A 13777-nucleotide genomic window follows, 5' to 3' on the forward strand; every position below is an offset into this window, starting at 1 on the left:
AATGCATAACCTCAATCTAATCATAAACAAAGTGAGAAACATTGTACAAAATAAATAGCAGCTAGTACACTTCAAAAGCATCAAAGTAATGAAAGATAAGGAAAGACAGGGGAGGTGATTGAAGGAGAATAAAGAGATATACAACTAAATGCACTGTGAGATCCTGCATTGGGTCCTAGAACAACAACAAGAAAGGACTTTAATGGAAAAGCTAGTGAAATTAAAATAAGATTTATAGTTATTTCATAGATTGTGCCACTGTTAATTTCCTGGTTTTGGCAATTGTACTATAGATAAATAAGATGTTAACATTAGGGGAAGCTGGGTGAAGGACATATGGCAATTCCCTGTACTATTTTTATAACATTTTAGTAAGTGTAAATAAAAGTTTAAAAACAAAAAAGTTAAAAAAGCATCTTCAATCTTTTTAAAATAAGTGGGATTTTCATAAACAATTACTGTCTGACATTCTTCCGATTTTTCCTAAGCTCATAGCTTCCTCATGTTATCCCCTTTGACTGCCTCAGAAAATTCTTCATATCTAGTGCCAATTCAAATATTGTCTCTCTTCCATAAAATATCCCGATTCCTACAGACCTTCTCAGATTTCCCAGCATTGTACCCTAAAGTAGAAGTTTACCATGCATGATTAGATAGTCTTCTAGTTCCTTTTTTACTTGTATTTCTCATTGTCGCCGCAATAAGAAAAGCCCCCAAAATGCAGTGACAATGTCTTTTCGTGATTTTCCCCAGCACTGACCTAAATATACAGTAAATGCTTGTTAAATATAGGTTGACTCATTCACTCATAAATTATTTAAGGAAACTAGAGATTTGTAAGTTCACATCATCCATTTTACAGCCTTTCTGTGAAATTAGATATCAAATACAGGACTGAATGGGCCATTAGTTATAATCTAAGTATGGCAATTCTGATAATTTCTTATTCCCAGGAAGTCTCTAAATTGTAAAATGTATGATACTTCCTTCAATTTAATAAGGTAGTTGGGGTTGAATAAACACCAGAATCCCTAATATAATTACAACAATTTATAGATATATAGGCCTAAATTACAAATCCTTAGAAGCTCATTGAAAACTGTTAGAATTCCGCATTCAATATTAATATGAAATGTACAATAACATAAGCAATTGTCACAAATAAGATTCAAAGATACCAATGTTTGATGAGATATTTTCCATGACCCGGGGTTGCTTCCTTAGAGTATTCCTAGGATGTCTACTGATCTGTTAAAGTCATGCAATGGGAACAAATGTCCATTTTTTTTGCCAAGAAAATACCATAGATGAATATTAAAAACAGTTCTGTAAGCCAAAATTCACATCTGCACACACTTAAAATGTAGCTCTTTTTTAAAATAATAATTTGTAATACATTCTGAAAAAACCCAAAAAATGTTGTACAATGCTCTACACCTGGCTGGGTAACCAGTGTTTAGCCATAAGTGCAGTGATACAGGCTATGCAATTACTGAAATTGATTAGTGTACTCTAAATTGTGGAAATATGAATGTGTTTGTGTACTAGTAACTCTTTTTGGCATCTATTTCAGGCTTGTTTATATTATACTATGTGTATATATATATATACATATATGTAGAATATAAAGTTCAAAATATACTCTACTGAGGTAACCAACCAATTACAGGAAATAAAATATGTTTAAGGGGAATACAATGTGTGGAACTTAAAGGGATTTTCTACACAATTAGGGATTCCAATTCATATATATATATATATATATATATATATATATTTTTTTTTTTTTTTTTTTTTTTTTCCTGAGACAGAGTCTTGCTCTGTCACCCAGGCTGGAATGCAGTGGCACGATCTCGGCTCACCACAACCTCTGTTTCCCAGGTTCAAGCTATTCTCCTCCCTTAGCCTCCTGAGTAGCTGGATTACAGGCGCATGCTACCACACCCGGCTAATTTTCTATTTTTAGTAGAGATGGGGTTTTGCCATGTTGGCCAGGCTGGTCTCGAACTCCTGACTTCAGGTGATCCACCCAACCTCAGCCTCCCAAAGTGCTGGGATTACAGGAGTAAGCCACCATAATATTAGGCACCATTATGCCTAATATTGTTTCTTTAAAAAAACTTTTAAAAGGTCACTAATTCATTAAGAAGATATCACAAGCAATGCTGTAAAAAGCTTTTTTTAAAACCATTTTTAAAAATATGTGCAGGGAAAAATATATTTTGGTCTGATATTGAAGAAGAAATGATTTGCAAAATTGTAAAAATATTTAAGTACTCAAAATTCCCAATTCAATGGAATATTTAGAATACATGCATATACAATACTACTTTAAAATATTTCTATATCATTTTATTTTTAAAAAGAATGATTACTACAGCAAGTTAAGATGAAGAATAATTTGTATCTTAAAAATAGGCATTTAAAAACATAGATCACTTTTTCTATTCCATATTTTGGAATAGTTTAGTTTAGTTTATAGTTTAGTTTATATTGTTGTTTATATAGTTGTTTATATTGTTTATATAGTTGTTTATATTGTTTATATAGTTGTTTATATGTTGTTTATATTGTTGTTTATATAGTTTAGTTTATATTGTTGTTATTTTTTAAAAAATCAGATGTATGGCATAGGACACAACAAAGTACAGTCTTCCTTAGGTATCCACAGGGGATTGGTTCCAGGACTCCCATGATACCAAAATCCAAAGATATTCAGCTCTCTTAAACAAAATGGCAGAGTATTTGCATGTAACTGTGAACGTTCTCCCATATACTATAAAACATCTCTAGATTATTTTTAATACCTAACACAATGTAAATCCTATGTAAGTGGTTGTTGTACTGTACTGTTTTTACATTTGTATTACTTGTTATTGTTATATTGTTATTTTTATATTTTTAAAAACATTTTTGATCCACGGTTGGTTGAATCCATGAGTACAGAACCTACAGATACGGAGGACAGATTATAAACTGAAAAATTACAAATGCTCATGTATTTTCCCTGGTACATTTGATTCTTCATAGGTTAGATTTGTTTTGAGGAGTCATTTTCCAAAATTCACCAGTTTATTAATAACATATACCACTGTGAAAAATAAAATATGTTGACATATGTGGCATAATTAAAATTGATCCCTCATAGGGAAAACTAGTAAGCAACAGGTATTCAGCTAATTATATATGTAGAAAAATTCCAAGGAATCTACCAAAAAAAGTGACTAGAATTAATAAATGAGTTTAGAAAGGTAACATGGTACAATATCAACATTAAAACATATATTTATATATTAGCAAAGTTCTTTGTGCAACCTCTAGATGCTGAAACCTATAAATGCTGATGAAAGAAATTAAAGAAAACCTAAATAAACGGTAAGATCTTCAGTGGTCATGGATCAGAAGATGCAATTTCATTAAGATTTCAACCTTAATGTAGATTAAACACAAATTTTAAAAATATCCCAGTAGGACTTTGTATAGAATTCATTATGCTGATTCTAAGAAAAGCAAAGAAACCATCATAGGCAAAACAATCTTGAAAAAGATCAGTGTTGGACAACTTACACTACCTCTCTAAGACTGACTATAAAAGCTACAGTAATCAAGACAGTGTGGTATTGGAAAAGGATAGGCATATAAATCAATGGAAGAAAAATAGAAAGTCCACAAGTAGGCCACACATATGTGGTCAAATGATTTTCAACAAAGCTGCAAAGGCAATTCAATGGAGAAAGGATAGTCTTTTTTTTTTTTTTTTTTGAGACGGAGTCTCGCTCTGTCGCCCAGGCTGGAGTGTAGTGGCCGGATCTCAGCTCACTGCAAGCTCCGCCTCCCGGGTTCACGCCATTCTCCTGCCTCAGCCTCCCGAGTAGCTGGGACTACAGGCGCCCACAACCGCGCCCGGCTAATTTTTTTGTATTTTTAGTAGAGACGGGGTTTCACCGTGGTCTCGATCTCCTGACCTTGTGATCCGCCCGCCTCGGCCTCCCAAAGTGCTGGGATTACAGGCGTGAGCCACCGCGCCTGGTCAGGATAGTCTTTTCAACAAACAATACGGAAACAATTGAATCTTAATCCATACATTGCACCCTCCACAAAAATCTACTCAAAATGGACCACAGACCTAAAAATAAAACCTAAAACTATAAAAGTTCTAGAAGAAAACAGGAGAAAAGCTTTGTGACCTTAGGTCAGGCAAAGATTTTTTATACACAACACCAAAAACATGATCTATAAAAGAATAAACTAGTGAGTCAGACTTCATAAAAATTAAGAATCTCTGCTCTTTGATTTGGGAGAAAGTATTGGCAAATCACATATATTATAAACAACTTGAATCCAGAATACATAAATAACTCTCAAAATTTAATAATTAGAAAATAACAATAAAAAATCAGAAAAAGATTTTAATAGATACTTCACCAAAAAAGATACTCAGATGACAAAATATACACAGGAAAAGGTGCTCAACATTATTAGTCATTAGGGAAATGCATGAATGGTGAGATATGTGTATTTGGATGACTAAAATAACATCATGAACTCCACAATATGAAGGGTTCAACCTAACTGGAACTCTCACACACTGCTGGTGGGAGTGCAAACTTAGGTAGCTACTTTGGGAAACAGTTTGGCAGTTTATAATAAAATTTAAAAATATACTTAACATACAGCTCAGCAATCTCATTTCTATTTACTCAAATTAAAGTGTATATTCATACAAAATCTTTATGTGAATGTTTACCAACCCAGATATTTCCCAGCTGGAGAATGGATAAGCTTTGGTACTCCCATACACTGGAATATTACTAAGCAACAAAAAGGAACAGATTACAGTGACACACAACAACATGGGTGAACTTCTAATGTATTATGCAAAGGGAAAGAAGCCAGACTCAAAAGGCCAGCTACTGAATATTCACATGACATTCCAGAAAAGGAGAACCTATGGTCATAGAAAATAGATGAGTGATTACTAGGAGCTGGGGCATGAGAAAAGAAGTGGGGCTGATGACAAAGGTCTGGAGAAATGTTTGAGGGGATGGAACTGTTCTTTATCTTGATGTGGTGGTGGTTTGTCAAAACTTGCAGAACTGTACATAACCTATGTAAGTTTTATTTGTCTTAAAAAGAGGAATAAATGAAAAGGTAAAAGAATACAAGAAAGAGCTTGACTGCTTCTGAGTTGGTGTGGAAAGGAGGAAGGCAGGGACATCTTTGAGGAAGAAAGATGAGTTACCAAGTCTTCCGGGCAGAGGGGAAAATGTGTGTGAAGCCACAAAGGGAGATCGTTTACAGCCTATTTATGGAAAATGGAGTTGTCTGGGAGTGGTTACAGCACAGAATGTTATCTGTGGTGGGAGAGACAGTTAAGAAAGGTAGAAGATATCAATTCACACCCATTACAATGGTTATTATAAACAGTGTTGGCAATGATGGCACTGCCGCTAGGAATGTAAAAGGATGTAGGTGCTATGGAAAATGTATGGCAGTTCCTTGAAAAATTAAAAATGGAATTATCATATCGACCAATTCCTACTTCAGAGATTATACCCCAAAGAACCGAAAGCAGAAACTAGAACAGATACTTACATACCCATGTTCACGAAAACATTATTCATAATAGTCAAAAGGTGGAAGCAACCCAAGTGTCTGTCCATCGGCCGACGGATAGATGAACAAACGGGATATACACATACAATGGAATATTACTCATTTTTAAGAGGAAATTCTGACACATGCTACAACGTGGATGAACTTGAAGACATTATGCTAAGTGAAATAAATCAGTCATAAAAGAACTACTACTATATGATTCCATTCATATCAGGCACCCTAGAGCAATGGTCCCCAGCCTTTTTGGCACAGGTTTCACGGAAAACTACATTTCCACGGGATGGGGGTAGAAGGATGGTTTTGGGATGAAACGGTTCCACCTCAGATCATCAGGAAGTAGCTCACCTGCTGCTCACTTCCTGCTGTGCAGGCTGGTTCCTAACAGGCCACAGACTGGTACCGGTCTGCAGCCCAGGGGCTGGGGATCCCTGCCCTAGAGCATCAAGTACATAGAGACAGGAAGTAAATGATGGTTGCCATGGGATAGGGGGAGAGAAAATGGGAGTAATTGCTCAGTGGGCACAGGTTTAGTTTTACAAAAAAAAAATTCTGGAGACAGAGAGTGGTGATGGTTGCACTGCACAACAATTTAAATGTACTTAACACCACTGAACTGTACAGTAAAAACATAGTTATCATAACTTAATTAATTAAAATAAATATGTAAGAAAGAAAAACAAGGAAAGGTACAGAGGGGAAATGAAATTATGCAAATCCTTGACCAGATAACTAGGAAGCTGTGGCAACTTCACTTTTTCTTGGGCTACAGCACTTTGTAAGTTTTTGAGCAAGGGAGGAAATGCCATTAGCTCACAATCTACCCCTTCCAGAAAGTTCTGCTGGATTCTGCCTGTTGCCCCCAGATGTCAGACACCTCCCTGCGTTTCCCAGGGCAGGCAGTCCAGCATATCTAGATGATGGCCCTTATTTCTGTTCAATGTGATCACAGTTTGTTCCATCATCCCTGCCCCATCAAAATTCATCTCCTTGAGGGGAGGGGCTGTTTTTATATTACCAGTGCCTAAGTCAGGTCAGCAATGAGATTTATTTTTTCAACAAGATCCTTATGTCAGGAGGACAGAGGTGGTCTTGTTCTTACCTTCTTCTCTTTGAGGTTAGATTTTCCTGTATCCCTCAGACGCCTCAAACTTCCTGCCTGCTCTGTCTTGGGGACATTACCATTCTCTTCTTTCATCTCTATCAGTCTCAGGGCTTGGTTTTCCTTGACAAATGGATGGTCTAAACTCAGAGAAGCCCACATCTTCGTTGACCCCCATTAAGATCTCAGAAGCAGTGATGAGAACCCTCAGTGCAAGCTGTAGGGCAAGCAGAACTTCTAACGAGAAGCTAGTGAGAGCACAGCCTCCCTCCCCTGATAGAAAGGCGACTTGGGCCCAGAGGGTTAGAGTCTCTGAGATTCCCCACCACAATCTCTTAGGTGGGGGTGAGGTGAGATAGTGACATCACAACCACACTGCTTTGCTCAGTTTCTGATGTCAGCTAATGACATGCCAGGGCTAAAGGGCCAGCACATCCCTCTTTGTGATTCTGGTCTCCCAGGGGCAGAAAATAGGAAGCAGGCTAAAGATGCCCTAGGACTTACGGACAAGGCAATAGTATGACGAAAGCCTGACTTCTGTGCATCACCGTTCAGCTTATAACATGCACAGTAGAGAACATTTAGAAATACAGAAAAATATAATTTAAAATTCACATATCCCATCTCACAGCGAAATGAACTAGCATATTTCTTTCCAGTTTTCCAGTTTGTAAGTGTGATGATTAATACTGAGTGTCAACTTGACTGGAATGAAGGATGCAAAGTGTTGTTCCTGGGTGTCTCTGTGAGGGTGTTGCCAAAGGAGATTGACATTTGAGTCAGTGGACTGGGAGAGGCAGACCAACCCTCAATCTTGGTGGGCACCATCTAATCAGCTGCCTGCATGGCTAGAATAAGGCAGGCAGAAGAAGGTGGAAAGAGCAGACCTGCTGAGTCTTCTGGCCTTCATCTTTCTGCCATGCTGGATGCTTCCTGCCCTTGAACATCAGACTCCAAGTTCTTTAGCTTTTGGAGTCTTGGACTTACAACAGTGGCTTGCCAGTGGCTCTCAGGCTTTCAGCCACAGACTGAAGGCTGCACTGTTGGCTTCCTTACTTTTGAGGCTTAGGGACTTGGACTGGCTTCCCTGCTCCTCAGCTTGCCAAAGGCCCATTGTGGGACTTCACCTTGTGAGTCAATACTCCTTAATAAACTCCCCTTCATATATACATCTATCCTATTAGTTCTGTCCCTCTAGAGAACTCTGACTAATACACTAAGCTTATCTATGGCTTACTTTCTTGCTCTCATGCCCCCTATCAAATCCATCAGAAAACCATACTTACTCTTAAAGTATATTTTTAAAATATATCCAGAATATGATCACCTCCCCAGCTACTCCTCTGGTCTAAGCCACCAACATTTCCTCTCATCTGGATTACCAAAGTTGCCTTCTCATTGGTTTCCCACCTTTGTTCTCATGAAGCTAGAATGATTTTTTAAAGCCTAAGTCAGATCATATCCCTTCATGGCATAATATCCTCTTACTCTCTCATTACTCAGAGTTAAAGTCAAAGTCATTGGAACAGCCTCAAAGGCCCTACATGACCAGGCCTTGGGATGCCTCTAATGTCATTTCCAACTCACTCCCCCTTGTCCACTATGTTCTTGTCACACTGGCTTCCTTAAGTCCCCTAGCCATGCCAGCCATGCTCTTGCATTAGGGTGTCTGCACTAGCTCTTCCCTCTATCAGCAATTTCTTCCTCCAAATATCAACATGCCTCACTCGACTCCTTCATCTTTGTTTGAATGTTACCTCTTTGATGAAGCCAGCTTTGGTCACATTTGGTACTCCTTAGTCTCCCTGAATCTTCTCTATCATTTCCTTTTCAATAGCACTTTGATACTTTAAAAAATTCTATGTAAGTTACTTATGCGGCATGTTCATGGCTAACAATGTATCTCTCCTACTAGAATGAACTCGGAGGGGAAAGGAATATATGCCATTTTGCTCACTGCTATATCCTAAGTGCCTAGGGCCATTGTACAAAAATTAGGCACAAAATGCTGAAAGCAATGAGTGTGTGACATTCGTCTGTTAACTGTTCCCCAGTATCTGCTCTTCATTTCTTTTCAAAATAGTCTCCCTGCAACTTTTAGCACAGTGCATGCAAACAGGTCCCTGCTGCCCCAGGTGTGGCCCTGGGACTGTTTTCTCCAGTAAAATGTCAGAATGATATGTGCAACTTCCATGGCCATTCCCTACAAGGAAATATTTGTCTTCCTAACCTTTTTCCTCTCTTTCTGCTGGTTAAGAAATGGTGTCCATCGGAACAGCAGCCTTTAAAGCAGAGATGGAGACAGCATGCTGAGGATGATAGAGGAATCTTACTAGTCAGTCTAGGTTCCTAAATGACCTCATGAAAGAACCATTTGATCCTAGCCCTGGGCAATCCTAATAAATCTGGATTGTTATGTATAACAGAAATAAACTTTCCTATTTAATTTCTCCACTGCATTTTGGGGTTCCCTCTTACAGTAACTTAGGCTTACTCTAACTAGTATATAAAGGATCACAAATAATTTTTTTTTGATTTATCAGTATAGTGATTTATACTATCAATAATAGTACTCCTAATATCAAACCATCTTTGCATTTCTGGAATAAAATCCATATGATTATGATGTATGGTATTTTAAATGTGCTACTAGATTCTCCTGCCTAATACTTAGTTTTTCACAATATTCAAAAGTGAGATTAATATGATTTTAGAGAGTCTTTTTTTTCAGTTTGACATTGATGTTATGCTAACTAAGGAATAGATTACGAGGTCAAAAGATAGGGATATTTTTAGGGTTCACAATATAGATAACCAAAGGCTTTCAGGAAGGTTGTACCAATTTATATTCCCACCAATAGCATTTTAGAGTGTTTATTCACTGCACCCTAGGCATTTTGGTATTATTAATTTAAAATGATGCTTGGTATTATTTAAACTAATTTACTTTTTCAATATATTAAAAAATAGTATGTCTTCATTAGCATTTTCTTTATTACTAATGAGAATGAAGAGATTTATTTAAGACAACTACACTTTTAATGGTCATGTACTTTCTATTTATTTATTTTTACCATGTCCCATAATGTATTCAATTTAGTTAAATTACTCATACAGTTTCAATTTTTAATTTACTTAATCTGCACAAAGCTGGATCAGGCAAACCAGGCCCACAGAGAATTTTTTTTTTCCATTATGAATAAGGGTTAGAACCAGACCTGACTCTCAACCCAGAACTCTTCCACTGTACTAGACCCATAATATATCTATGCAGCTTTATGCCCATCAGCTCATTCTATTGTCCTTCCCTCAAAGAAAGTCTAAACATAGGAGCCGGAAGTCTGAAATAAGAGGCTCTGTCCCTTTATCCCAACATCCCTGAGTCTCTCAATAAAGACAAAATAAGTTTGGTTCTAAGTGCATAAAATGTTATTTGAAATGTTGATGTGATGTGGAAAAAACATCAGAAAGGCTGCTTGGAATATTAAAATAATTACAGTCTAGCTATCTACGACCTACTGTCAAAAGAGCATGAATTTAAAATATACATAATGACCACAATGATATTCTATAATTAAAGTACAAAAAACATAAATAAAAAGAAAAGGTGCATCTTTTACATAAAAAGTACTCTTATACATATAACTTAGCATGAAAGCTGGGACATATTTAACAGTGAAAGGGATAGCAGGAAATGCTAAGTCACACAGGGTACTGGGACAACAGATAAAAGTGAGAATGTTTTGGTCAAATCAAGATGATACACACCCTATTAATGGTAACATATCAAAGTAGTACCATAAGTAATTATTTCTGTTCTTATTTGTAATCATTTCTTCACTGATAAAGATCCTAGTGAAATATATTTTTTCATTTTATTAACTTTAGTGTTATAAAAAACAGATGCACTGTCCAATTAGGCTATTACAAATTTAGCCATGAAGTTGAAAGGATCAAAAGATTTATACAAGCAAAGACTGGGAGTGGCATTAGCAAGATGGTAGAATAGATTCTCTGGCATCACTCCTGTCACAAAAATATAACTAAAAACTATCCAAAGATAAGAATACCATCCTGAGTTCACCAGAACTTGGAGGAGAAGCAGAGAAACTCCCTGGGCCCACAGAATCGAAAGAAGCCATGACTGGTAAGAGAAATATTCATGTTGGACTGTGCTGCCCTCTCCAACAAGCCATCATAATATCCCTCACACAAAATTTCTCTAGATTCAGTTTCCAGGGTAAGAGGTTGTAGACATTAGATCTCCTCAACAATCTGGGAATCTTCACATGAAGACCATTCTGGTATTGTCCCACAGGAACTAATGGAAATGCCAGGAATACTAAACCAACTGGGGTGAATTGGGGACAAACAGCCGGCACTGATTACATGAACTAGTATATGGATCTTGGCAGCTACTCTGTACTTCAATCAGTGGGGAAGCCATATTAAAGAGACTGGTTGGTGCTGTATTGCTGCAGGGGGCAGAATCTGTGGGAAGACTCAAATTCCTGGCTAGATTTTTCCACAAACCCTAAGTGCTCTATGGAGCCTTACCCTGACCCAGAAACAACTAAAAGGTTGGGATTAAGTTCTGGTGCCTGCTCAAGTCTTCCTTACACTGGAAAACAATGGCAGGTCAGCAAGGTAGTTCAAAGGCAATGTTTAACTTCCAATGCTCACGATAAGTCTTCCCCAGACCAGAAAACAATGGCAGGCAGTGATTTTGTTTCAGAGAAGCATTTAAGTTCTTGAGTTCACCATAAATCTTCCCCACACCAGAAAAAAATGGCAGGGCAATGAGTTAGTTCCAGTGCAGTGTTAGTTCCAATGCTCACTATAAGTCTTCCCCAGAATGGGAAGTAACAACAGGCCAGCATTTAACTTCTGATGCTAAGTAGTAAAGGTCTGATACCAACAAAGAACACGTGCATAAACTGGAAGAGGTGGATGTCTCCTCAAATGTGCACCCATCAACATAATGTTGCAAGGATTGTGAAAACTCAGGGGAAATGACACCACCAAAAGAAACTAACAATAGACTCAGAAGAGTTGACCTACTATGAAATATAAGATAATTTAGAATAATATTTTTAAAGAATTTCAGAAAATCACAAGCAAATATGGATAGAAAACTAAAAGAAATTTGGAAAACAATCCAGGAACAAAGTGAGAAATTTGACAAGGAAATTGAAATAAATAAAAAACCAATTAGAAATATAAGAAAAGATAATACAATAATAGAACTGAAAAACTCTATTGAAAGTTTCAACAGCAGACTTGACAAAACATAGGAAAGAATTAGCGAGCCTAAAGACAGAACATATGAAATGACTCATAGAAGGCAAAAGGATAAAGAAAATGAGTGAAGAAAGCTTACAAGACTTATAGGGAAAACAACAGAATATACATTCATCTCCTTGCCACATAGAACATACTCTAAAATTGATGACATAATTGGACAAAAAACAATCCTCGGCAAAGGCAAAAGAAAGGAAATCATACCAAACACAGTGTTGTACCACAGTGTAATAAAAATAGAAGGCAAGACTGAGACTATCACTCAAAATCATGTAATTACATGGAAATTAAACAACATGCTCCTGAATGACTTTTGAGTAAATAATGAAATTAAGGCAGAAATCAAGAAGTTGTTTGAAACTAATGAAAGCAAAGATACAACATACCAGAATCTCTGGGACATAGCTAAGGCAGTGTTAAGGGGGAAATTAGAGCACTAAATGTCCACATCAAAAAGTTGGAAAGATCTCAAATCAACAACCTAACATTACAACTGAAAGACTTAGAGAGGCAAGAACAAATCAACCTCAAAGCTAGCAGAAGAGAAGAAATAACCAAAACGAGAGCTGAAATGAAGGAAACTGAGACACAAAAAGCCATTCAAAAGATCAATGAATCCAGGAGTTTGTTTTTTGAAAAACAAACAAACTAACTAATAAGATAGGCCACTAGCTAGACTAATAAAGAAGAAAGAGAGAAGATCCAAATAAACACAATTAGAAATGACTAAGGGAATGTTACCACTGAGCCCACAGAAATAAAAATAACCATCAGAAACTCCTATGAACACCCCTATGCATACAAACTAGAACACCTAGAAGAGATGAATCAATTCCTGGACACATACATCCTGCCAAGACTGAACCAGGAAGAAATTTATTTCATGAACAGACTGATAACAAACTCCAAAATCGAATCAGTAATAAATAGCCTAACAAACAAAAAAACTCCAGGACCTGATGGATTGACAGCCAAATTCTACCAGATAAACAAAGAAGAGCTGCTACCATTCCTACTGAAACTATTCCAAAAAAATTAAGGAGGAGGGACTCCTCCCCAACTCATTCTATGAGGCCAGCACCATCCTGATACCAAAACCTGGAACAGACCAAAAAAAAAAAAAAAAGAAAAGAAAACTTCAGGCCAATACACTTGATGAACATTGTTGCAAAAATACTCAACAAAATACTGGCAAACTGAATCCAGCAGCACATCAAAAAGCTAATCCACCATGATCAAGTAGACTTCATCCCCAGAATGCAAGGTTAGTTCAACATATACAAATCAATGAATGTGATTCATCACATAAACAGAACTAAAGACGAAAACCACATGATTATCTCAGTAGATGCAAAAAAAAAAAGGCTTTCAGTAAAATTCAACACCCCTTCATGTTAAAAACTCTAAATAAACCAGGCATTAAAGGAACATACCTCAAAATAATAAGAGCCATCTCTAACAAACCTACCACCATTATGCTGAATGGGTAAAAGCTGGAAGCATTTCCCTTGAAAACCAAAAAAAAGACAAGAATTCCCTTTCACCACTCCTATTCACCATAGTATTGGAAGTCCTAGCCAGAGCAATCAGGCAAGAGACAGAAATAAAGGACATCCAAATAAGAAAAGAGAAAGTCAAACTTTCTGTTTGCAGACGTGATTCTATATCTAGAAAACCCTATAGTTTCAGCCCCAAAGCTCCTTCAGCTGATAAAAAACTTCAGCAAAGTTTTAGGATGCAAAATCAATGTACAAAAAT

At 36.8% G+C, this 13777-nt stretch overlaps 1 protein-coding gene across 15 annotated transcripts in view; it reads right to left on the reverse strand.

Moving 5' to 3' along the window:
- LOC105469025 (centrosomal protein 112) overlaps positions 1–13777 on the reverse strand; it is a 535394-nt gene that overhangs the window by 182617 nt on the left and 339000 nt on the right. The window contains exon 1 of one of the 15 annotated variants that reach the window (XM_011719545.2): positions 6719–7058. The exons of the other annotated variants lie outside the window; for them this stretch is intronic. Within the exon in view, the coding sequence (XP_011717847.1) occupies positions 6719–6880 (162 nt within the window). The 5' untranslated portion in view covers positions 6881–7058. Of the gene's footprint in view, positions 1–6718; positions 7059–13777 lie in introns of those variants that run through there. 15 annotated transcript variants of the gene reach the window in all.

This window comes from Macaca nemestrina, chromosome 17 (assembly GCF_043159975.1).
Source record: "Macaca nemestrina isolate mMacNem1 chromosome 17, mMacNem.hap1, whole genome shotgun sequence".
In the NCBI taxonomy this organism is placed as follows: domain Eukaryota; kingdom Metazoa; phylum Chordata; class Mammalia; order Primates; family Cercopithecidae; genus Macaca; species Macaca nemestrina.